This window comes from Cydia pomonella, chromosome 25 (genome assembly GCF_033807575.1).
Source record: "Cydia pomonella isolate Wapato2018A chromosome 25, ilCydPomo1, whole genome shotgun sequence".
Lineage (NCBI taxonomy): Eukaryota > Metazoa > Arthropoda > Insecta > Lepidoptera > Tortricidae > Cydia > Cydia pomonella.
Window position 1 is genome coordinate 3,341,481 of NC_084727.1, and position 26,958 is coordinate 3,368,438.

At 37.9% G+C, this 26,958-nt stretch overlaps 1 protein-coding gene across 3 annotated transcripts; it reads right to left on the minus strand.

Annotated features, from left to right (window-relative positions):
• Positions 1-1,090: 1,090 nt before the first annotated feature.
• LOC133531458 (uncharacterized) lies at positions 1,091-26,363 on the minus strand. 3 transcript variants are annotated; one of them, XM_061869688.1, is made up of 15 exons: positions 26,345-26,363; positions 24,166-24,304; positions 23,261-23,405; positions 21,774-21,912; positions 19,221-19,342; positions 17,146-18,621; positions 16,086-17,063; positions 12,272-12,443; positions 10,798-10,922; positions 8,082-8,224; positions 7,080-7,221; positions 5,554-5,745; positions 4,330-4,532; positions 2,588-2,743; positions 1,091-1,716 (listed from the first exon to the last, which is right to left on the minus strand). In XM_061869688.1, exons 2-15 carry the CDS (start codon positions 24,207-24,209, stop codon positions 1,671-1,673), a joined length of 4,083 nt encoding a protein of 1,360 aa, XP_061725672.1. In that variant the 5' UTR covers positions 24,210-24,304; positions 26,345-26,363; the 3' UTR covers positions 1,091-1,670. The 3 variants fall into 3 exon arrangements, with proteins under 3 accessions (XP_061725672.1, XP_061725671.1, XP_061725670.1); XM_061869687.1 differs by having other exon boundaries at positions 26,341-26,359; XM_061869686.1 differs by lacking the exon at positions 26,345-26,363 and having other exon boundaries at positions 24,166-24,323.
• Positions 26,364-26,958: the final 595 nt, after the last annotated feature.

Here is a 26,958-nt window from a genome sequence, read left to right on the forward strand (position 1 = left end):
GGTGCAGTTAGCGTGGTCAGTCTATTTACCTCTTAAAACATGGCTAAAATTTGAAATTATTTATCATGTATAAGTATTGATATTTTAAATTAATCGTGACATGAAGTACAAAATTAATATAATTAATTAATTGATAATGTATTGTATTTGTTGTGTGTTGTCGCTTGGTTTTAGTGTTAAGAGGAAAAGGACGGCCGCGTTTCCATACAAACGTAGTCCCCATTTTCCTCTTTGGATATTGACATTATGGAAAATATTTTTGGGTTATTCCCACTAGTTGCCACCAAGTTGTTACCAGTGGTAATTACTGGGATTTCTTTCCCACCTTTTACTACTGGTAACTACTGGGAGAAAAAATCCCACTAGTTACCACCAACTTTACTATTTCTACTGGTTTTATTAGTATTGAACGCTAACGAAATTTTGGTGGTAACTACTGGGAAAAAAAATCCCAGTAGTTACCACCAACTCGATTTGGTTTGGTTTTTTTTTTCCCAGTAGTTACCAGTGGTAAAAGGTGGGGAAAAAATCCCAGTAGTTACCACTGTTAACAACTTGATGGTAACTAGTGGGAATAACCCATATTTTTACATAATTTGATGTATATAAACAATAGATATGCCACTACGTTTGTCTTTTTTAAATTTTTTGATTATTGTAAAAATTAGGAGCGAAAAACAGTTTTCGGACAAATTTTTAAATGCCTCTAACTCTTAAAAAAATTAAAAATTCGAAAAAAATCGAGTTATGTAAAAATATTTCCACAATGTTAATATCCGGAGAGGAAAATGAGGTCTACATTTCTATGAAAAGGGTGATTTCGCGCGGGTGCTCCATTTTCCTTTTAAGTATGAATTGTTTTTTTTTTGATCATGTTTCAATATGTGGCTTTGCATCACAGAAAGTCCTTATGTTTCAAGTGAAATAAGGTCGTTTCGATCTGAAATTCCAGCGGAAATTCTGATAAAAAGGTCCTTATTGAAGATGAAGCATTACATTCTCTGATGGAAATATCTATAGTAAATATTATTAGTTGGTGTTATGTATTGAGTTTTTAAGTAATTTAGGATTTCAGTAAATAAAAATACCGTTTTATACAAAATGTATTTTATTCTTAATCTTATGAAAATATGGTAAGTATAAAAAGTCAAAATAATATAAAATTACTCTTCACACAACACAAGAGCATAAATGTATCGATTTAATGTCAGAATATAAAATGATTAATTATAGAAAAAAAACATAATTCTAAAAAAAATATTTAGAGAAGCTTATTCTAAGACGGTCACAATATTTGAAAGAAAATTAATTGAACACACATTCAAAAAAGATCGCCACCAAAAATACATTACTTTTAGTCTTTAGATCTAACTACAATGGATTTGTATTTATTTATATCAAATGAGTGTATTCAGGTAAAGACGTGTTCCAAATCCTATGTTTATACTGACACTAGTACACTTTGTCATAACAAAGAATGCAGAGTTAGCCTGGTTCGACTATATGACGAGGAAAATTTTGAATTGCCAGAACACACATATCATAGTAATAAAGACAATAAATAAATGTATTTCTCGTAGGTACAATAAGATAATCAAATTACGAAAGATTAGCATGTAAAAAGCGTAATACCAAATTGGCGGTAATTTTCACATTAAATCCCATACGGATTAAAAAGCAATCTTGAAAGGATAATTCTTGTGTGTGTCGCCCATTCTGAAAGTAAATAAATCATGTTACTAATACAAATTGTGTTATTATTAGGTCGAAAATTAGACCGTATAAATCTTATACTTTTACCCCCTTATTCATGAACGTCTACTAAAGTTGACAAGCCGCTAATAATCGTTTGTCCCTTTCCATCCTACCAATACGTCGGAAAGGGACAAACGATTATTAGCGGCTTGTCAACTTTAGTAGACGTTTATGAATAAGGGGGCTTATGTTTAACCATTAGAGGTAAGTCAGCATAAAGTGCTCACTCCATACATCAGGAGGCCTACCGCGAAAATCGAAGTTCATCAATTGCGGGCATTTTTCTCTGTCACTCTTATTACGTCTTGGTGAGAGTAAAAGAGAAAGATCCCCGCAATTGACGAATTTCGGTTTTCGCGGTAGGCTTCCTGAGGGCTTACCGCGAACCACGTTCGACGTGTTGTCTCTCTGTCGCACTTGTAAATTCGTACGTAAGTGTGACAGGGAGACAACCCGTTGAACGGTTCGCGGTAGGCCCTCAGTTTTGGTACCAAAACTGATGTATGGAGTGAGCACTCTATGTACTTTTTTTCTCTATGGTTGAACTAATCATTTGCTCCCATTTTGCTCTTGAAGTGGTTAACCTTTTGACCGTCATAGTCGGCTATGGCCGTCATCGGAGTCTCGCCAAGGACGCCAACGACGGCCACAGCCGACAGCTTCGTCAATGCAATAGAGACACGCGAGACTCCGTAAAGTTCAATTTTGCTTAAATAAGATCTTCTGGCGTCCGGGGCAGGGCATATTCCTTCGCCGTCCGGCGTTCAAAAGGTCAAGGGAGATTTATGCCTCGTGAACATCAGCTGCCGTTTCGTTGGTACTAAACAATTACCCGACAAAAGTGAAGGTCCTCTTGTTCTTGTTGAGCGCGTGCATGGCGGCCAGCTGCGGCGGCTGCAGCTCGGCGCGCAGCGCGCGCAGGTCGTCGCGCAGGTGCGCGCCCGACGACGCCTTCACCACCACGCCGTGCCCGCTGTCGATCTGGTATCTGAAACGAAATCATTACCCCTCAAACATGCCGAATTTTGGTTATTAGGAACTACAGGCCTGGTGTTACTAAAGGGCCTTTTTTTGTTAATTTATTTAGGCAACAAACAGTCTTATACAAAAAATAATGTAATAATAAGCAATGTGTTAATGGACTTTGAGTGCCCTACCTTAATAATAATATGTTTTAATCTAAAGTAGCTAGTGTAGGACCAGTAAGCGGAAAACAAAGTTATTAGTAAGTAACAATAAAGTTATCAGTAACTTGAGTGAATCTGTATAGGGAGCGTGCATGAACTGTAGGAGGCAGCACATGGGCCGTCAGATTTTTGGCGCGAGGCGTAAATGTGATGTTTATTGTTCCGATGTAGCCCACAAGATGGCAGAACCTACTATGCACAAGAAAACACGTGACGTGTAAATGTACATGTTTATTGTTCCGATTCAGGCCACAAGATGGCAGACCCTCCAACGCACACGGTCCCTATTCATTCATCCATGTATGTATGCACGGGCAGGTTCGTTGATACTCGTACATACATCCACACGGGGTACACAAGAATATTATATACATCAGTTAATACCTACAATGTTACAATGTTATAGGTACTAATATGCAGAGGTTATTACAAAGGTATAATTATAACTACTTTTATTAACGTTACCTACTTAAATAAACAGTTTTTTAATGTTTATAATTTCGATCTTAAGTGAGTAATAATTTGTTTCTTAAAACTTTCACAGGTTTTATACGAAGAAAAATTAATGTGGGATACATTTATATTATAATAATTGACATAACGGTTGAAGTAAGAATTTGAGCAATATTTTGTACGAGCGAAAGGGATAGCAAAAAATTATTACCACGTGCAGTGCGTTGAGGTATCTTAAATAATAACCTACAAAGACTTTTATGTCACTTGGGCGACAATTTATAGACAATCTTATTTACAATTTTTATAGAGGCAGTTGCCAGATTTAGTGCCGCTACATGAAAATAATTTTAAGAGACATTTTTCATAACCCAGGAATAACTCTCTCTACTTTGAGAGTTCTTCCTCGATAGCGAGACTAACCTCAATCTCAAATTTGTTCATTTGATCTGACATTTGATCGATCTTGTTATTCAACGACAACGCGTGGCTTGAATCGTAATGTCATGTTACTAAAGGTTATATTTGACAAATCTGCGCCTCATCGTGGACGGCACGAACTATATCAGTAATATACCACAAAAAAACAAGATTGGGTAGTAAATTGAAATGGAGCTGTAATTCGGTCAAATCAACATTTTTTCAGGGTGCTATCTGAGAGCATTAGTTAACACATTCACTGCCATACAAAAAACGGCGCACTACCCCAGAAACCGGTGGTCTATAGCTGCGTACAAAACAACCCGCCCAGCACGAGCGCCCACCAGGTGGGTTCCCGGCAGTGAATGTGTTAAGGCACGGGATCAGCGTGAAACTGGTTTATAGAACATTATTTTCGGGTCTCAATTACTAACCTAATCAGCAGCTGTGCTGGAGAGATCACGGCCTGCGAGGCTTGAAGCAGCTCAGACGGTTCCTTCTTTCTATGACTTACCTAATCAGCAGCTGTGCTGGAGTGATCCCCAGCCCAGCAGCCATGACCTGCAGCAGAGGGTCGTCGATGGCGGCGGCCTGCGAGGCCTTCAGGTCCGCCGGGGTGCCCTTGGAGCCCAACACGCCGAAGCAGCTCAGGCGCACGCCGCGCGCCTCGCAGAAGTCCGAGAGGCGCTGCTGGCTCAGGTACGGGTGGCATTCCACCTGGAATATTAAATATTAATATCATAATAAATTAAATAGGTTAAGGAAAATATTCTCCGCACACTTTGTGAGATTATCTCAGTTGGAAAGGCGAGCTGATACTCGTATATACGGGTCGGAAGTTGGAGTCTTATAAATATTTTTTCAGTATTCAGTCATTAAATGTCTTCTTAAATACATATAAAGGTAGAAAATAAGAATAAAAATCAGCTATTAATCCTGTCCCGCCACTGCATAACACAATTCTTAAGTAATTTAGTAAATTTACTACAAAATTACGTTTAGTGTTAATACTTATTCCGTGAATTATGTTTCCTTCACTTTATTTTTGCGTAAAGTGACGCAGTTGTCGCCCAAATCAAGGAACATTAAGAGTCGAAGAAAACATGCTATGTTTAAAGAATGACTCAAGCTAGACCGGGCCGGGGCCGGTCCGGAGCGTCCGGCGCTTCGTTTTCTATGAAAAGTACCACGTGATCACCGATCAGCCGTCATAGAAAATGACGTGTCGTAACGCCTTGGTCCAGGCCCCGCCCGGTCTAGCGTGAGTCATCCTTCAGGGAGGAACAATATGACATGGCCTCGAGGTTATCAAAGATTGGGTTTATTAAACAGTGAAACTTCTATACTTTGGGCCAGGTAGTAAGTAGAAATCACAGAACTGGAGAAAGTGAGTTACCTGACCACGGCCTTGATTCTCCCTTTATCCAGTACACTGTCCAGTTGCACCGAGTTGAAGTTGCTGAGGCTGATGTTACGCACCACGCCCTTACTCCTGGAGATACTTAGTTACTTAGTACTCCCGGAGAGAATAATAATCAGCTGGTTGACAACGTTGTTGAAGTTGCAGTTGCGGACGCTGATGCTGCACACCAGCCCCTTGAACACCAGGCTCTCCATGGCGAACCTGGTGTCCAGATAATCATAGTCCTTATACTAAGCTACAGCTCTGCTACGCACTGCACCCTTACTTCTAGAGACACCAGTAACTTAATACTATACTCCTGGAGAGAATAGTTACCTGGTTGACCACGGGCTTGATCCTGCCTTTATCCAGCACCCTATCAAGCTGCACCGAGTTGAAGTTGCTAACGCCGATGCTGCGCACCAGCCCCTTGGACACCAGGCTCTCCATGGCGAACCACGCGTCCAAGTAATCGTAGTCGGAGAATTGGAGCACGTTGGCAATCTTTGGGAGGGGGTCACCGCCTTCCTGTAGATTCATAGGTTAAGCATGAGGATAAATTCATACAGACAAAAGAATACTAAGACTAAAATTTAATTTGTTATAATAATTCTAATAGTATTGATTGGCAGCGCCATCTCTCTCGTTAGCTCAGAATTACCTGAGTTTGATTCAGCTAGAAGGTCCAAACCACAGAACTGTCCAAACTATACTACTCTACCTTAGGAATAACTAGGGGGCGCCGTAAGCCTTCAGTAAGAAATGCATATACCTAAACCTATATAAATAAAAAAAAATCGACCTATGCCGCCGTGACCCCGGTGGCCGAATGGCTCAGGCACCTGCCGCGATAGCAGAGGACGTATAGCGTGAAATTTTGTGAGCAAGTTCTATGATTATATATTATGGAGTTTCATTGTCATTTCAGATTTTTTCATAATGGCGCAGTTGTGTGGGATTGGTGAGGTCTACAGCTCAGAGAGCCACTAGTATCTTACCATGATGACGGCTCCATGCTAGGACAAGTGCTAGGACCTTGTATGATTTCTTTTGTTGTGTATCATGTACAGGTCAAAGTAGTCCAAGCCGGTGGCCGCGAGGGAGGCGCGGCAGGCCGCCTCCACCAGGTCAGGGCGGTGGAAGGTGCTCCACATCTTCATGATGAACAGCTCCTTGCTAGAACAAGTGTGTACATCACTTACCTTGAAAGACATGGGGTTGTGTATCATGTACAGGTCGAGGTAGTCCAAGCCGGTGGCCGCCAGGGAGGCGCGGCAGGCCGCCTCCACCAGGTCAGGGCGGTGGAAGGTGCTCCACATCTTCATGATGAACAGCTCCTTGCTAGAACAAGTGTGTACATCACTTACCTTGAAAGACATGGGGTTGTGTATCATGTACAGGTCGAAGTAGTCCAAGCCTGTGGCCGCGAGGGAGGCGCGGCAGGCCGCCTCCACCAGGTCAGGGCGGTGGAAGGTGCTCCACATCTTCATGATGAACAGCTCCTTGCTAGAACTAGTGTGTACATCACTTACCTTGAAAGACATGGGGTTGTGTATCATGTACAGGTCGAAGTAGTCCAAGCCGGTGGCCGCGAGGGAGGCGCGGCAGGCCGCCTCCACCAGGTCAGGGCGGTGGAAGGTGCTCCACATCTTCATGATGAACAGCTCCTTGCTAGAACAAGTGTGTACATCACTTACCTTGAAAGACATGGGGTTGTGTATCATGTACAGGTCGAAGTAGTCCAAGCCGGTGGCCGCCGGGGAGGCGCGGCAGGCCGCCTCCACCAGGTCAGGGCGGTGGAAGGTGCTCCACATCTTCATGATGAACAGCTCCATGCTAGAACAAGTGTGTACATCACTTACCTTGAAAGACATGGGGTTGTGTATCATGTACAGGTCGAAGTAGTCCAAGCCGGTGGCCGCCAGGGAGGCGCGGCAGGCCGCCTCCACCAGGTCAGGGCGGTGGAAGGTGCTCCACATCTTGTTCATGATGAATAGGTCCTCTCTGAAACATGGGTATTCATCCATTCAAAGGGATTAAGAAACAAATGGAGAATGATATGTGTAGGTTACAGTTTAATTAATTTCTTTCGGTTTGATAAATTGCCCACGGAGCGGCATCTGATGTGTGTAATGATCGCTGATAAAACCTTAGCCACAACCATTTTGTTGCTCGCTTGCGCTCCATATACAGTCAGCTGCAGAGAAAAGTGACTACACCCTACGTAGAAGTTGTATGCAAAGGTGCCATGCGAAAAGTATTGCTGACTGTAGCCTTTTAACCCTGCACACTTTAACACTTTAACCGCCAAAGACGTCAACTGACGCATGCGGCTACAGCACAGTAAGCCTTCAGGCAATTTTAGGCGAGGCGTTCAAAGGATTAAAAACATAACCCTTAGGTTACGTTAACATTTTAATCAGAGTTACAAAAAAACACCGTGTATACCCGATAGTCCCGTGTTACAGTTAATAATTAAGCGCCAATTACATCCACACTTCCCGATATCGGGCCCGAAATCGTGACTGATTTCGGACCTGATCGTTTTCCGTTTCACGGAATATCAGCACATAGTTAACAATATTTGAAATGTAAAAAAATACTATGTCTTTAATTGGCAAAAAAAATTAATGTTTGATATTTTTGCACATGAACCATTTTTTACTTTTCAAATGTTGTAAACGATTATTTATAATAATGCTGTTATTATTTATTTTAATGCTGATATTTGGTGAAACAGAAAAATAATCTTTCTCGGGCCCGAAATCGGGTCTGATATCAGGCCTCATAAAGTGTGGATGTAATACTTAGGCACTTTAATGGGTAAATAAAAGACTAGTTGTGTTGGCCACACATCGACTTACCGTCGCACAGTGCCATCTAGTATCTTCGCCCGTATCCCCTCTCCCACTTCCTTCTCATTGCCATAGATAAACGCCGTGTCTATGGCCCTATAGCCGAGGTCTATGGCCGCTGCCACTATGTGCGTGGCTAGTTTGGGGTCCAGCTGTAATACAACGCTTATTTCATAACTTCAATTAAAAATTAAACATCAACTTTGCTCCCTTGTAAAACAATAGTACATTGTGCCACGAGGGGGGTAAGTGAAATTTTGTATACGAGGGCGGTAATGCCTGCGGCTGTCGGGATTTAAAGACCCGAGTATGCAATAATCTTACCCCCGGAGTTACACACAATGTTTTCCATCACACTTGAGAAGAAAAAACTAAATTTTAAGTGAAATAATTCTTAAATACGGTGACATATCATATCAAACATTCGTCCGCCATTTTGTAATTACTGGACGGGTTAGGCATCGACGGCACAGACCTATTCGGCATTCAGCCACGATTGAAAATTATGTAAAAATATTTTAAACGGCTGTTAAATTAATAAAATTAAACAATTTTAAAAACATTAAATTATAAACGTCAGTATTTTAAAAGTAAAACTCATTTATGCTACTTGGTTTGTATGAATAAGTGACATAATTTAAGAAAAAAAATATAACTCCCTAGGTAGTTATAGCTTTTTTTCACAATCCATAACTCCCCCGGGAACAAAATAGGCCTTTGTCCTTCAGTACACCTGCATGAAATAAGTTCTTTTTCGAGCAAGTGTGATGAAAAATAACTATTGTTTTACAAGGAGTAAAAGTTTTCGTTTAACCTTTCGTGTTAAGGGGCTCACCGCGTTTTTCATCGATTTTTGACTAGTTTTGAGTCGTTACTTCTTCATTTGCCCTATAGATAGAATTATTAGACAGCTATCGGTTCTGAAATCTTTTATCTCCATTCTGGTCTGCCGGATTTTGAAAGAAATGAACACTTTTTTTTAAACTTTGTCTAAAAATAAACTTTTTTCGTTACTAGATTGTTGTGAAGGATTTTACATGTACAAAATCTACACATTTGGGTTCGTCTTTGACGTCTCTAAAAACTGGTCAGAGATTTTAATTTTAAACTAATTAACACAAAAGTTATGGCCAGTAAACCAGATTTTTGGCCTAAAATTGTTCAACATTGATGCCAAATATCTCGAAGACAGTGAACTTTGAAGTAAATATCGTATACTATATTGCTTACAGCCGTTGCTGTTAATATGATAAGCTACAAAAAATATTAGAAAACTAATGGATTCAGATCGAAGGTCATTGGCGTTAGGGACCTCCCTAATATAGATACTAGAGCCAGGGAAAGATTCCAAGGGGTGTGTAATGTTTTTAATAATAACAATTTGCGAAATTTCATTTTTCATAATTTGAATTGCATAATTTTGATATGCAGAAATTATGATTTGGTATAAAAACAAATACAATAAAAACGAATTGCATAATTTCGAAAGTAATTATAGTTTAGTAGCATAGTAATGTATTTGCATAACAGGCAACCAGTATAATGTTCACTCTGTATACTATTTTATACTCAGAACGTTTTTTATTCATGAAAACCAACAGCATAATATTGAAGGTGTGGTTTCACAATCAAACCTCGGCAAATCGTTCATAAACTTTATTTATTTGATTGAGTTTGCTGAAAGTTTAACCACACTGAATTACTAATTAATAAAAAAAAACTTAAACATTATATTTGCATGGAACATAATCGATTTTTCTAAGCGTCAAACTGACCTACATCCGTACTTTACGTCTGTCGACATATATCATTTTACCGCAAAGCAGCGGCCAGTGTGAGTTGGAACCTCTGTGGTTCCTAAGGGATTCAGATAAACTTCATATAAACGCCGAGTGAAAATGAACAAGCAAAAATACAATTTCCGAGACATATGGTCCCATATGGTCGCAGTTCTACCTAACACTCCTCCTCGCTTCGCTCGTCGTCGTACCTAACGGCGACCAGCTTTGAAGTTGAAAAGGTAGATTGTTGTATAATTTTATAGTTTGATTGACACCAAGTATAGTTTGACGACCGGTTTGGCCTAGTGGGTAGTGACCCTGCCTACGAAGCTGATGGTCCCGGGTTCAAATCCTGGTAAGGGCATGTATTCGTGTGATGAGCATGGATATTTGTTCCTGAGTCATGGGTGTTTTCTATGTATTTATGTATTTATAAATATTTATATATTATATATATCGTTGTCTAAGTACCCTCAACACAAGCCTTATTGAGCTTACTGTGGGACTTAGTCAATTTGTGTAATAATGTCTTATAATATTTATTTATATCATAGAACACTATGTCACCATTCGTCAAAATTTAGTACTATATTTTAATTATTATACGAAATGTATGTTATAACAAGTAAAATTATTCCTAAGGATTGTTATGAAGAATGTTTTTATGATTATAGAGCATTCTGTCATTAAATTAGTATGACTAACAACTTTATATGTTTTGTTTTTATACATAATTTTTATTATGAGTTTCAATAGTAGTTAAATGAAATTATGCTAAAAGTTTGTATTAAAATTGAACGGCACCCGATTCCAAGATGTTTAGATTGAAGCTCCTCGTTATGGAGCGAAACCTGTCCAGCAATAATTGACTTAAATTACGTGAGTGTTCCGTTTAAATATATTGAATAAACCCGGTATATAATGAAACGATGGAAATATCTTACCAAAGCAGTCCCAAGCGCGATAACGGGCATTTTCCTCCCGTCTCTCAGCTGTATGTAGCTCATGTCACTGACGCTGCCATATGTTAGCTTGGCGTTATTCAGCTCTTTAATTTTGGCTGCGTAATCTGTTGAAGTAAAAACATAAATTAAAAATTAATAATTACCTTAACGCAGTGAAACAAATGTTCCGGATTTGATAGTTAAATTTAGTTTATGTCATAATAATAAAAAACAGTATAATTTATTCTACGTTAATCTATATCAAACCTGCTTCGAAATTAAAAAAAACCGAACCTGAATCGGTTTACTAGTTTAAGAGCTACTGTGCAACAGACATACAGACACATAACGGTTAAATTTATTAGTCTTACCACAGCTTATTTAAAAATGCGTTTTTTTTATAAACTGTACACTACTGCAACTACTACTGTACTGTGTTGCAAGAGTGGCTGCAGCTGTAGCTACCTTAACTTATTTATTTATCTGTATTTGTCTCTAGTGCACGAAAGTGCGTGCCATTTGTCGCAGCGTTGACAGGTACGGCGTTGACAGTACTGACAGGTTGGTGTGGTTCAGAGCACGACCACTACCTAATCAATAAATTTTTCGTGTTATGGCTCCATAAAGGTGTTTACAGTACATATGGGGCTACTTTATAGCACTAGTGCGAGAAGTATCATATTACGTTACTGTGTCGAACATTTAAAGGGCCATATGTACTGTAAAACGTTGTACGATACATGTGCGAATAGGTAATTCGCAACTCGTGTCGATTTAAAACACTCCCTTCGGTCGTGTTTTAATTTATCGCCACTCGTTTCGAATTTCCTATTTTTCGCACTTGTATCGTAATGTACTATTATGATTCTGCCAATGTCGAGGTTGGATAAGACACGGCTAGTATAATAATCTTATCATATTATTTACCTACATCTGTCTCAGTCTGCGTGCCATTTGTCGCGTTGACAGCGTCTTTGACAAGTTTGGTGTTGACAGGTTTGGTGTGGGGGTTTAGAGCACGGCCGGCGTTCTAGCTAGCTTATTTACCTATATATGTCTCTATCTGCGTTCCATTTGTCGCGTTGACAGCGTCTTTGACAGGTTTGGCGTGGACAGGTACGGCGGCGTCGACAGTGTCGACAGTTTTAGTGTGACGGTTCAGAGAACGGTCGGCGTTCTAGCTAGCTTATTTACCTATATCTGTCTCTATCTGCTATCGCGTTGACAGCGTCTTTGACAAGTTTGATGTTGACAGGTACGGCGTTGACAGTGTTGACAGGTTTGGTGTGGGGGTTTAGAGCACGGCCGGCGTTCTAGCTAGCTTATTTACCTATATATGTCTCTATCTGCGTGCCATTTGTCGCGTTGATAGCGTCTTTGACAAGTTTGAAGTTGACAGGTACGGCGTTGACAGTGTTGACAGGTTTGGCGTAGGGGTTTAGAGCACGGCCGGCGTTCTAGCTAACTTATTTACCTATATCTGTCTCTATCTGCATTCCATTTGTCGCGTTGACAGCGTCTTTGACAGGTTTGGTGTTGACAGGGACGGCGTTGACAGTGTCCTTGACAGGTTTGGTGTGGGGGTTTAGAGCGCGGCCGTTGTGTTTCAATTTCACGTCGTCCATTGTTACTGGCGTTAGTTTTCTCTGGAAAAAATATAATAAAAAATGTGAGTAAAAATCTAATTCTTTGGCTGACGGATTGGCCGATCAGAGCTGCAATAATAATGTTATGGCTCCTCTATATGATGGGTCATCATACTGGTCCACTAAGATGGGCCAGCGTGTGTAGTGGTGTCGGATGCTCTATGGCGTGGTGGGATGGCGATGGGAAGGCCGCGGTATCGGTTTTTCGTTCGCACATCAAAGGTAGTGGGCCAGCGATGGTGCGTACGCATCTACACGTGGCCCACTCTATAGTGCGTGCTCTCGACTATCCCATGGCCATCTCGCTGGTCTAGTGCTGGGCCATCGTGTAGAGGAGCCATTATATAAAAAAAAGGTTTGAGGTAAAAATATCGTTATTTGTGGAATCAGGAGTAATCCATTTTGAACCGAATTTCTGTAGTCAATCGTAAAAAAAGATATGTTCTACTTGGAAAGTTAGGGCAGAAATGTGTCATTTTAAACCCTACTGACACACTTTAAGAGCATGCGGATGAAAAATGAGCAAAACATATTTGATTTGATTTGAAAATGTGATAATAAATATAATAATAGATCATGGAATTTAATAACAAGCAAAGTAAATGTGTTTTGCGGGACACGATTAATCTAGATATTTATTTATCATCCCCTTTTCCATAATCCTAAATAGATAAAAAATATCTACAATAAAAATAAATAAATAAATAAAAGGCTTTTGTTTCAGGCAGTCAGTACCCATAGTGCATACAAAGTTATTATTACTAAATTAAAACTAAACTAAACTAAATTGACACTGTAAAGGGGTGCCACTCATGTTAAAATTAAATTAAAATTAAGTATAAAATTAAAATTGCACATGGTATGTGCAGTCATTTTTTGTTCTGATCCATGTCGCATGCAACAATGTCGATGCATATTGTATTCGAAAAATCTATGAATAGATGTTTTACGTGGACGGATTTTTACTTGAATGTCGTTTTTTTGTCAGATTGCGATTAATTTTGGTGTGTTAAATAGAGTTCCCTCTCTGCTGTATATAACTAATAAGCGCAATTTATTAATTACCTAAAAATTCTTCCACTGACTACGAATACATACGGTATAGTTCGTGTCAACCACGATGACGCGCAGATTTGTCAAATCTAATCTTTAATAACATAGCATTACGAGTCAAGCCACGTGCCTTCGTGAATGACACGATCTATATTTTTGTTTGGAATATTACATTTTCTGTTGTACACAATTAGAATTTCGTATTTATTCCACCCAAAATGAAGAGCTCTTGAAACCAGCCAGATTTTATCTAAATTTAATAAAAAAATTAAAATCGACAACGAAATAGAAATCAGCCCTCTGCATTAATAGGTAGTTAAAAATACGTTTAGTTCTAGTAAAAAATATTATAACTTACTTTCAATTTTCCGAACTATACACGATGTAGAACTCTATTTTGAGTTCATGCGTTACGACGGTTAAATCTAATTCTAATTTCAAAAACAGGAAAAAAAAATTGTACAAAAACATAATAATGGACGGCACCCATCGTACGTTTTTTAGTAATAAAAAGAGGGTAAGCGATTTTGACGTGTCTTTTAATCAAAAACAATTTTGAAAAAAAAAATCGCGACAAATTATATGTAACAATTTTAAATCATATACGATAATGTACATTCTTTTGCTTTCATAAGTAATAGTTACTGATTCTTAAAAAGCGTTTTTCGATAAAATTACATGTCAATATTAAATTACTATAAATATGAATATTAATAACGGAATTAAATATATTTTATAAAAACCCTGCAGGTATGAGTAGTTAACTTATTTAAATATACTTACGAATACAAAAACACATAATAACAAGTAAAACTTCATATTATTTTTATAATAAGCGTCACAATTAATATTTGTTTACCATAATGGTCATTGTACATTTTTTAACTGAGGGTAGCCGTAAAAAGTCTGAACTGGCAGCTAAGTTTATGAAGACTTGAAAATGAACTGATTAAAGGTAAATTTTGCTGTTTCGAAGTAAATGACTATGGTAATTAAGGAACAAAAGAATATATTATGAGGTATTTTCCGCATGCAGGTCCTTATAGATAAAATAGTAAGAATCGTTGAGACCTCATTTGGAGTTTGGACCTCATTCAAATAAGATCTTGTTTCCACGTTCGTATCAAAGAGCATATGTTCGTATTTTTTTACACCACGGTTTCGCAGTAAAGGCTTCTACAAACGTTGCAACAAATGGCATGTGGTTTTAGATAATTTACGGCAAAGTATGACAAAGAGTACTTATAATTAAAGTTTGAGCAACGAATTCAATCGATCGAACAAATTCTGCGATGTATTGCAAATCGCATGCGATTTTCGGTGACGTTTGTAGAGCCAGTGGTGGGAAACTGCAGCGTTCGGGCGTTCTCCACTCCGTTCGGCTCAGGGGGCCTACCGGGAAAATCGAAATTCGCAAATTGCGGGGATCTCTCTCTTTTACTCTCACTAAGACGTAATTAGAGTGACAGAGAAAAATGCCCGCAATTGACGAACTTCGATTTTCGCGGTAGGCCTCCTGCATTGCTACAAGCAATTATTAGGGTTGACAGAACTTCAGGTTCCTTTTCGTGCATAACCACAGATAAGATAATGACTTGAATTTTGACAAACCTAAATAACCGAAAGGAATAGTGCCACACACGAAAGGGACAATAAGATTCGTCCCTTAATCACTGTCAAACTTCGGTTTTGTAGGAAGTATTCTGTGATTATCCCTTAAACAGTTTTTTGAGAAGATTTCGCTATGACATTGATGCACCAAGGCGGTTTGTTTACAGCGGCCTACCGCGAAACGCGAAAATTATAATTTCGTTATCTGCCTCTTAATTGCTCGAATATGCAAGAGTTATGGCAGATAACGAAGTTTTGATATTTGTGTTTCGTAATAGGCCCTCGCTACGCAGAGTTTGGCTTAATATCCCCTATTCAACGGGGTCGTTTCTTTATACCCTGTCGTGCCATGCATCACTTTCGCACTTACCCACTTATTAGATCGTGAGGATAAACGAAAACGAAAACAACCCTTGCAAGAGTCATCGGGCCTGACATCGGGCCCCGTTGGCAAGCGGCCCGGCGACCGTGGAGATCTAATAAGCCCGTAAAGATTTCTGCATGTTATTAAGGCAAAGAGTAGTAATAGTAGTAGTATATATAGAACATATTAAGGCGCTCAGCAGTATACGGCGTCGTAACGTAAGAAACGCGCAAACGTACCGTAATACGCGCATAGAACAAGAGCGCTACGAACACGAACAACTTCAAACTAGATCATACACGAAGCGCGTGGCGTAGCGTATAAGATTTCTGTCGTCATTACGACCGTCGTAGCGTAAAAAACAAAGCGTAAAATAATGAGATTTCACTTATAAAACGATTACACTTACGCGACGCTTCGTGCGCAGAACTCTACGCGTCTCGTACTCGTAACGTTTTTACGATACGCTTATGAGACGCTTACGCTTACGCTACATGTACGGAGGGCCTAAGGTAGCTGCTATACGCGTCATTTCCCCGATAAAGTAGACGTTTTTGTGGAATGCCCCCAGAGTATTGGTATTGTATATCGATATAGAATTATAGATTACTCACCTCGAATAAGGCAATTTTCTCCGACACCGACCTCTTTCTAGGTCTCTCTTTCGCACTTATAACTTCTACCTCTTTCGGCCTCACATCATCTAGCAACTCGGACGAATTCATTCTTACAATCATCTTCTTTACTTTTCCTTTAACGGCATCTCCTAAGTCCAACTCTGCTGTAGATTTAGCTTTTTTCATATTTGTGTCTTCATAAGATTTGAGTCTATTTATTTTTTCTTTCACTGGAAGGAAATCTGTTAGAGCATCTGTGCTTTTCCATTTTTCTTTATTGTAATCATTATTACGTCTTATTTCATTAATTGGTACTGGTTCGTTGTTGTCGTTATCTTTAAGAAACAGGCCTTTTGGTTTGTTTTCTTTTACAATTTTAAGGTCACCTTCTGAATTATCGCTTCTTTCTGATTTATTATAGTTATCATGATTTCCACTAATATCTGACAATACAGCATCATTATTCACAATATTTAGACTCTTTGGTTCAATTTCAGTGGGTTCTATATTATTCAGTCTATCATGATCAAAGTTATCATAAGTGACTGTATTTTCTTTGAAATTTTCAACAACAGTTACTTGCTCCTCGTTATTGGTAACAACTTCAACTGGCTTCATAACATCAATAGTAACAACTGTATGCTCGTTTGTGAGTACGCCTTTAGGTGGTAGAACATCATGAACTATCTTATTTTCGGTTTTATTGAGTCGAGAATCGTCAAAGTTATCATATGTGACTATATTTTCTTTCAAATTCTCTACAACTGGTACTTCTTCTTTTTTATGACTTATAACCTCAACAGGTCTCACGATATCAACAGTAACTATAGTATGTTTATCTATCTGTACGCCTCTGGGTTTAAGGACTTCTTGAACTATTTTTGGTGAATGTTTTACGTCTTCGCTAATAGTTCGTACTGGTTTTGAATATTTATGTGTTAAAGTTTTGGGTTTTGGAGGGTCTGGGTCTCGACGCTGAAAAGAAAATAAGATTAATTAATTTTCATTATCAATGCAGTAAATTTCAATTTAATCTATAATATTCCTCATATCTTACCTCAAACATAGCAATTTTAGAAAGTAAAGACTTCTTTTTAGGAATATTGTCTGTTTCTTTCTTTGCATCTATAACTTCTGTATCATTATACTTTTCAGTGTGCTCAGTGTTAGGATTTTCTTGTGAAGTGAGTCTTTTCAGAATTCTACTAACTTTACCCTTAGGTATATCTTCTTCTATTGTTTCTACATTATTTGGTTTTGTTTCTTTATTTGGTGGCTTGTTAATATATCTAGATTTGGTTCTTTCTTCAATATTAGTAGTATTTTTCAATAAACTATAAGATTTTAAATCATTGTCGGGATATACGATACGATTGATTTTATTGTGATCAACTGGGTCGTCCTTTGAGATTGCTACTTTAGTAGTATCTTTCAAATAAGTTTCTTCTGTTGAATTATTCGGAACATCAGTATTATTTTCTTCAGATAAATATACATTATCTACTATTTCGTGCTTATTATCTATGGCCGGTATATACGTATCATCTTGTACTTCAGGTGAGTAGGTTGGTTTTGTTTCTATTAAATGAATATCTTCACTGTTTTGTTTCGGTGGTTCTTCAGAAGGTGTATCTATAACAGCTACTTTGACAGTTTCTAGCTCAGGCGTTGTCACAATTTGATTTGTTTCGTCTAATGGAATGTTTCGAGGTGATATCCCGAATATTCCAACTTTTACTAGTTCAGAATCTGGAGTTGCAATTGTATTGTAATCTGGTATTAGAGGTGGGGATTCCGTTCCGAGGTAATGATCTTCATTATTTTCGTCATTATTATTTTCCTCAACAGCAATTTCACTGTCAGTATTATCAGATACTTGTGCTCTATTAATTTCCGTAACGTTGTCTGGTTTATCAATGTCTTTTTTCTTCACAGTACTATTATTTGTTTCTTGATCGCCTCCTGGAGTTGATTTATTAATTGTACCGGTTTTGAGTGACAACCTTCTTTCGAGTTGCCCGGGTAACTTTACGTCATGCGAACTCCTGCGTCTAAGTAATGGTATTTTAGAATATCGTGCCTTGTCAATCGGTTCTAATTTAACCTGCTCTATCGGTGGATCGTCATATTGATGAACTATTTCTTCAAACCTTATTTCAAGCTTCTCAGGGTCTTTGACTTTAATTTCTAGAATCTCCTCAGGTATGCTTGCTGCATCATTGTCAACTATTTCGTCATAAAGTTTATCAAATTCATCATCTAACTTTTCACTTGTTTTTGTTTTAACTGGTTCATCTTTTTTAACTCCGTCATCTTTCTTTGTTATTTTGTAATGATCTTTACTCATAACCGGTATTCTATCTTTTCGTGTTGCTCTCTTTAGATTAGTTTTGACTGGTCTTTCATCTTTGGCTTCTGTTACCGCCTTACTCTCTGTTTTATCGGAATGATCTTCATCTGTCGGAGGATTTTTTTTTACAATTGTTCTGTCTTTTAGTTTGGGTATGGATGTATGACGTGGTTTTTCTGGTGCCTGAAATGAAAATAAATGTAAGTAGCGTCTGTCTAAGCTAACTCTGCGCCGAATTTGATAGAACAATCGTAATTTGTTTTATAAGGGGCAACGTTGTTGTTTAAGTTTTCGTACTAATATTCCAAAGGTTTCAAGGTACGTGGATTAAACAAAGTATCCTACCGAGTGAAAAATATTTTTTTCTCCACATCAACACGAGGAAAATAAACTGTAAAATATTACAAAATAAATCCAAAGGTCAATGAATGTGAATGTCATCATTAATGTTCTGACATCTGTGCTTGCACGTTTTGTTTACCCATTTCTTCTGAAATTTTACAACAATTAAGCAAGAGTATATCTGTTGGCGGCCGATTGTAAGATCAGCCTGATCGTAATGTTCCAGTGTAATGTTTTGACGGTAGTCACATTAAACCAACGGATAAGTAGGATAGGTTCGTAAGGGTGCTTCAGATGCCCGAAGAGCAAACTGTCCAGATACAAGAGGCAACGTCGATATGCCTAGGAATTTCACGATATGCCTGATCTTACGATCGGCCGCTATATCGATGGCAACTGCATGTATGTTGGTTTCTAAAAACGAAAGCAACTTTATTCACCTCTCTTTTACTCTTCTGTGCATCGGCATTTCTTTTCTCTTTCAGCACGCGTTCGGCCGCAGGTTTGAATCTGGACACGGGTATTCTGGTTTGGGGCTTGTTGTCTTCTATTGGTGGTTTATCTGTAGAAATTAATATAAAAATTACATAAAAATGTTTGTATTAAGAAAAAGGTATAATATTAGGTCATTACCTATGAAATTGGCGTTTTGTATGGAGAATTTTAACGAAAATCGATTTTTCATATAATGAATTTTGCGGATTATTTTGTGATAGCATTTTCAAACCAAACAAATATCAAACAAATTTTTGCCAGTAATCTGAGACATTTTTAGGCACATTTTCTATCTATTTTTTTTTAATCTGTCCCGTCAGAAAAATATAAGTCATTTAAATACTCGAGCCGGCAGCACACGAAAAGAGCTGTTTTCAGGGCGGTATTTCTGAATACATAAAACTTCCGTACATAAAACAATAAAAGTAGCAAATAATTGTATGTAAAATCGTTGTTATGTAGCGCACTAGTGAAATAAAAAACTACTTCGAAGTTACTATTAAAATAAATAAACTATAACATGACTAATACTTATGAACAAAAACGCCAATTTCATAGGTAATGACCCAATATTTGACTAACTCACTTTTGAAGTTGGTTTTTTTAAGTAAATTATTGTTGCACGGAGGCGAAAATTTTTCTCGGGGAGCTAGGTCGTTCCTGGCGCAGAGGTTGTACCTACATCACGGGTCAACGCAGAAACGCGGCAAGCGTAATGGACACCTTTGCGCCGGGAACGATGCGGGCTGGGTTGTTTGAATTAGTTTGGTTTAGTTTAATATATAATTAAGTTTAATGTTATGTTGTGTTATTTTAATGTTTTTTTTTTTTCATTGTATTTTAGTGGATTAGTTTCTATTCAATTAAGTTTATTGTTAATGTATTCCCTAGTTCTTAAGTATTTTTAATGATTGTATTTTTTTTTGTTTTAATAAAGGTTTATCTTTAAGTAAATTTTATTATGAAATGATGTGTTTGAGCCAACTGTGCTACAGTTTTCACCAAACAAAATAAAAACTAGAGATGCAACAGAGAGTGGTTTGGCCGTTGAGTCCGCCGAATATTCGGTATCCGGCCGCAGAATATAATATAAAAAATTTGACAAAAAATCGATTAAATTAGATCGCGCGATTGCAGTTCGATGCAGGTTGCAACTTGTTCCGAGTCGTGCGATAGATAAGTGAACTAACGGCCCTATTCGGAGAATGAGATACGATAACGATATGTTCTGGTTTAAATAAGTTCTCATTTAGATATCGTTTTTATGTCGTATAATTGACAAAAACAGCTCTATTCGGGGAACCAAAGTCACTATGACGTTATAAATATCGTAGATAGATCTTATTGGGATCACACCGAAATCGAAATAAACGTATATGTTGACATGTCGTTTAGCTATCGATCTTTTAAAGATCTTTCCAAGATCTTAAACGTACCTTAATCATTCTTTGAATCGGGTCGTCAGTTCACCTACAGTGAGTATTGAATAGCGGTAGAGCGGTACATTACCAGGTTTTATAGTGTTTAGTGCATATTGGTTTCATACATATCATGCTAAATTACATGTTAGGCCGGATACCGGATAGTAACCGGATATCCGCTGCATCTCTAATAAAAACAATAAATGCGTCGCATTTGACTTTAAACTTACTTTTTAGGGTTCCGTAGCCAAATGGTAAAAAACAGAACCCTTATGGATTCGTCATGTCCGTCTGTCTGTCCGTTTATGTCACAACCACTTTTTTCCGAAACTATAAGAACTATACTGTTGAAACTTGGTAAGTAGATGTATTCTTTGAACCGCATTAAGATTACACACAAAAATAGAAAAAAAACTATAAATTTTGGGGGTTCCCCATACTTAGAACTGAAACTCAATTTTTTTTTCATCAAATCCATACGTGTGGGGTATCTATGAATAGGTCTGCAAAAATGATATTGAGGTTTCTAATATCATTTTTTTCTATACTGAATAGTTTGCGGGAGAGACACTTCCAAAGTGGTAAAATGTGTCCCCCCCCCCCCCCCTGTAACTTCTAAAATAACAGAATGATAAAACCTAAAAAAATATATGATGTACATTACCATGCAAACTTCCACCGAAAATTGGTTTGAACGAGATCTAGTTTTTTTAATACGTCATAAATGGTACGGAACTCTTTATGGCCGAGTCCGACTCGCACTTGGCCGCTTTTTATTTAACATCCAACTGTCAGATTTTGCGACTTTGGTAGAGTCTGTTCGGAAACAGAAGAGTCGTGGATTTTTTTTTTAAATTATATGGGGATTTTTTTAAATTATTTTTAAATTATTTTTTTTAAATTATTTTTTTTAAATTATATTACATTCCACGACTCTTCTCTTTCCGCACAGACTCTGAAGTAAAGGTAGATATTTCCTAAGAGGGTCAAATGGATTTATCCGAGTTTGAAGTTAAGCGACACAAAAAAATTATCGACCAGGAAATATTAAGCCATTAATTATAGTAAATTATAAACCTGTCTTGTTTACGGGAGGTTCATCTCCTACTCTAGGTTCCCTGATGTGATGCGGCGAGCGTATAACCTCTTCTTGTAGCCCCATGTAGATTGGTTTCTTTATCATGTCCCGTAGATCCACCCATTCTATTTGTCCCGTCTAGAAAAAAATATTACGTACGACAAAAAAATTTGGACATCAAGTTTGACAAGCTATTTCCGTCAGTAGAATAAGGCGGCAAATTAAAATAGATATAGGTGCGAAGGGTTGTTCTTCAATAGTACAGTCAGATGCAGAGAGAGGTGACCCCCCTGCATAGACTGATTGTATGCGGGGAGGGGGGTCACCTCTCTCTGCAGCTGACTGCACATTTGAATTAAGCCTAGAATAAATTTAAAAGTCGAAAAATTAATGCCTTAGTTGAGATTTGAGCTCACGGCCTCTGGATCGATACTCCAGTGCTCTGCCATCTGAGCCACCAAGACCTCTTCCATAGCTAGGAAATTTTCCCACCATATGGGTCTAGGGGACCCTAGCGACATCCACCGTAAGAACGTTACACTTCTTAAACCGCTACTGGAGTTCCAAGTCATATTGGACATTCACCAGTTACGATGAGATACCCATACTATTTTTTTTAACAAGCAGGGTTTTCTGCGGACGATGCTATTAACCTTAGAATAAATTCAAAAGTGGAAAAATTACTGCCTTGGTCGAGCTCGAGACTTGAAGTCACGGTATCTGGATAAATTTTTCTTGTAAATTTATTCTAAACTTAATTTAGTAATCGTTCGCAGACGCTTCTGTTTGTTAATTTTTTTTTTAATTACTCGACTTTTTCTTCTGTCAAAGTGGCTTTGCCAGAGTAAGATAAATGTTATAATGATCCCCACATTAGGCACAGCCTGTATCGTTGGGATCCAGACTGGACACGCCGCTCTATTTTCCGCTAACCAGTAACTGGAACTCTATTTTCAACTCCTACACTTACTCTGGTTATAATATTAGCTGAAAATCGTTGAGCATTAGACTTTTTGTTTGCCGCGATATCTATTGTCGAGTAGCAGTACTGAGAGTTCCGCTACACGATGCTAGATGTCCAGACTGCGTATATAATAATCATTTTGGTACCAAAACTGATGTATGGAGTGAGCACTCTATTACTTCTTATTTCTCTATGATTCTGCATAAGTTTTAAAAAATAACTACATAGACCAGGAGCATTTTTTCTGCTATTTAAGGTAAAAATAAAACAGTTCTTCGTTTCACTCTTTATTCATCAATATTTATACTCAAACCTCTGAACCTGAGTAACAACCGTCTTCCCCGGTTTTACCTCTGTCTTAAACAAGTGTTGGAACTGGACAGAAATATCCTCTGTCACTGTCTTTTTCTGGAATCTCAAGCCTTCTTTACCGAAGTTGGATTCCACAGTTTTAACAGTAATGACGGGCGCGTAAGTTTCGACCGTATCCCCTTGTTTTAAGGTTAGTTTTCCGTCACTTACGTTTTGGACTGTTTCGAGGGTTGGCTCCTTGTTTTCAACGGTTGATTCGGAAGCTTCTCGGAGTTTCTGTTGCCTTGGTACTTCGCACTCGATGTCTGTTGGCCCTAGGTTTTCTATTTTGAGGGTGTGTTTCTCCATTTTCGGTCTGTAAGAAATAGCAAAGAATAACCTACAGATGGCACTTATTTTCTTACCTGAAACTCCTAAAAGCCTTAGTTTTATTTTATTAAATGAATTTTAATTGCAAATGTACGAGTTTAATATAAAAAGAACAATCCTCCTTGGAAGTGACGTACGATTTCGTACCGGTCACTGTGAACACTGCTGGACCCTGGGGTAATGAGGCTCTGGAGCTTTTTAGGCATCTGGGCTGGCGTTTACGGGAGAAGGGTTGAACTAATGATCCCCGCTCTGGGTCTTGCTGGTCTAACAAGTTTCCATCGCCATACAGAGTGCGAATGTTGTCCGCATAATGGGAACTTAAGGGCTTTGTTGCAGGGATGGGCGTTAGTGTATAGATGTTTTTGGCGAAGCTTGTTGCAGAAATTATGGGTTTAGTTCGAGTATTAATATAGAATAAGTTTGCGACGATGCCTGAGGGGATTACATTTGTGTTTTGACGAAGCATGTGGCGGATTACCTTTGTATTATGAATAAAAGATTATTATGTTTAGAAATGTAACATTTATGTAATATAAATATGAATAATGATGATGCTTCAGGCCGATACCGACCATGGCGATCACTTCGACTCCTAGTTAGCTCGGCGCTCGTGCGCCCGAAGATGGCTGACGTAGCCGATCTTCGAGGTGAACCCCCGTTCACATTGAGGGCACGTGAGGTACCAGCTAAGTGGTAGTGAATAAATATGAATATAAATATAATTAATTAATAATAATACTCACTCTTTCAGCAGGAACTTCAGCAGCCGACTGTGTTCAATATCCATTAAATTATCGACAGATAAACACACTGCACTCTTATCTTTATCATTATCACTCAAAAGATATTTAATTCAGTCTTTAGTTAAATTGATCAGTGAATCTTGATAAATGAATAAAACAGTCACGTTATATGTATGAATACTAACTAACAATGAATGTATATTTAATTTCAGGTTTAGATATAGTTATGTTTAGTGATTAAGTTTATAATATACTTATTATATATTTATTAAACAAAAGTTAATTTGTTCTGAAGAGTTTCCAGGTAGATAGATTTATTTAACTTTTTCAGGTGCAATAAAAAAAAATACCTACAACTCCTACAAGTTGCTTTCGCTGCTTTGGTGTATTCTGCGTTCAGTTCAACGACTTTTTAAAACGCCCTCTGGTGGCAGCATGGTTCCATTTTTATCGCTTGTCACTATACCCGTCACTTTCGTACTTACATACTTGGTAGAACGTGATAGGCATGGTAACAAATGATAAAGAGCCGACCATCTTAGCCCTACTGGTATTGTGGGTGGGGAGATGAAGCTAGTAGTTTACCCCTATAGCTCTAGAATTAATGAAACTGAAAGTCCAAAACATTCCTTAAAGTTTTTCAAGAAAAACTATTGTTTATGAACTCTTTCAACGATTACAACTTTGGGAACAAATCACATTAATTTTATATCAAATATTTTTGATAAAAATAAAAATTTTACGTAATAAAATTGGGACAGATTCCGCCGTGGCGAGGTAGCCTCGGGGCTCATGGCGTTAGCCGGCATAGCTAAAAACACCGGTTTTCACCACTGGAGGGCTTCGTCACTTTTCCTTTAGCAATATACATATGACATGTAATTCAGTTTATACAGGATGGGCAAATAAGAGTGATACACTTTGTTTTTAAATTTTAATTATATTAAGTGTAAAATGTATTAAAATAAATATATTATTCAGGGTTGGCAATTGTATCGGTACGGAAGATAATTTCTGCCAAATGTCTACCTCTAGCAGTAAGCAATTTTTTCTCAAATGTTTGTGTTATTTAAAAGACGTTGTTTGCCCGATTATTTTCGAGAAACAGTGATAATGATGGCACCCAAATTCCACTAATTTTGCAGCTCTTCATTTATTTCTGTGGGGCTATCTACAATTACGCTGATAAAATTTAAACAGTTAAAACCGACCATCCGACACAAATTTACTAAGTTAACGCCGAAAACGTGCGAAAATATGCTGAAAATTGCGATGGGATTACATTTGCCAATCCTGAATAATATATATTTAAAACTATACTTTATAATCTTTGAACTTAATATACTTAAAGTTTAAAAACAAAATGGATACTTCTTATTCGCCCACCCTGTACTTTCAACATTTTTTTTATTAGTTGAGATATTTTTGAGCCTAAGCCCTACTAAGTAACAAAAGAACCTAAAGTACCACTAAGATTTAATGTGTTTTTAACCATAGAGACTATACATCTCTATTGTATTGTAGTAATTATTTATTTTAAGATTATTATAATGTAATGTTTACCCAGGTATTGGCTGTTGTATTTATAAATGTTGTTATGTATTTTTCATGTCACTATATGATGTTACTATAAATGTTGTATTGACTTGTAAAAGAGCCCTTGAGGCCTACTTGCAGAATAAATTTTTGAATTTTGAATTTGTTTGTATTTTTTTTACTTTTAGTAGGTACGGTTCTGCAAATAAAGAAAGGGGAAGGGCGACAGAATGAAATCACACACACATACACTCACACAGGTAAAATGTCCTTTTTAGTGTTCCGTACCCAAAGGGTAAAACCTTGGGACCTTATTACTAAGACTCCGCTGTCCGTCCGTCCGTCAGTCCGTCTGTCACCAGGCTGTATATGAACTTTGATAGCTAGACAGTTGAAAATGTCACAGATGATGTATTTTTGTTACCGCTATAACAAATACTAAAAAGTACGGAACCCTCGGTGGGCGAGTGCGACTCGCACTTGTCCGGTATTTTTTAAATGACGCTAACATCTTATATAAGTTATATATTTTTATGTGTGTGCTGTGGTCTAATGAAATCCATGGCCCGACACAAACTGGCCGATTTTTTACGTTTACACAATTCACAAATAATACTCTTATTTCACTTTTATATTTACCAACATTTCACTCACTCAACACACATACTTCAAATACTATGAAGTTGTCAGTACATACAATCCATATCTCACCGATATTTTTATCTATTGATTACTCATTGGTATCTTATCTTCTGGTATGTGTTCTAATCGCGTACCCGTTAATCCATTACGTATGATATTGTTTTTAACTACATTTAAACAAATAACAAAAGTATGTTTTAAATATAAAAGTGAAGTAAAGGCTTTATGGGCCCAATACAAGAGGTATATGCAATTTTCGAATTAACTTCTATTTCGAAGTTACCCTTATATAATAATATAATAATTCGGCCTACGTCCCACTGCTGGGCACAGGCCTTCTCTCATCCGCGAGGGCTTGGGCCACAGTCCCCACGCTGGCCCAATACGGATTGGGTACTTCACACACACCTTTGAATTTCTTCGCAGTATGCAGGTTTCCTCACGATGTTTTCCTTCACCAAAAAGCTGGTCTTGAGGATGATCACACTAGACCGGCCCGGGCCTTCACCGAGGCGTCCGACACGTCATTTTCTATGACGGCTGATCGGTGATCACGTGGTGTTTGCCATAGAAAACGAAGCGCCGGATGCTCCGGCCCGGCCCCGGCCCGGTCTA

Bases quoted from the DNA above. Each gene is read 5' to 3' on its own strand.
- LOC133531458 (XM_061869688.1), bottom strand. From the start codon at position 24,209: ATGGATATTGAACACAGTCGGCTGCTGAAGTTCCTGCTGAAAGA. The intron at 18,622-19,220 runs GTGAATAAAGTT...TTTTCATTTCAG, and splicing joins CACAGAAGAGTAAAAGAGAG to GCACCAGAAAAACCACGTCA. The intron at 10,923-12,271 runs GTAAATAAGTTA...TTACTTCAACAG, and splicing joins GCAGATAGAGACAGATATAG to ATTACGCAGCCAAAATTAAA.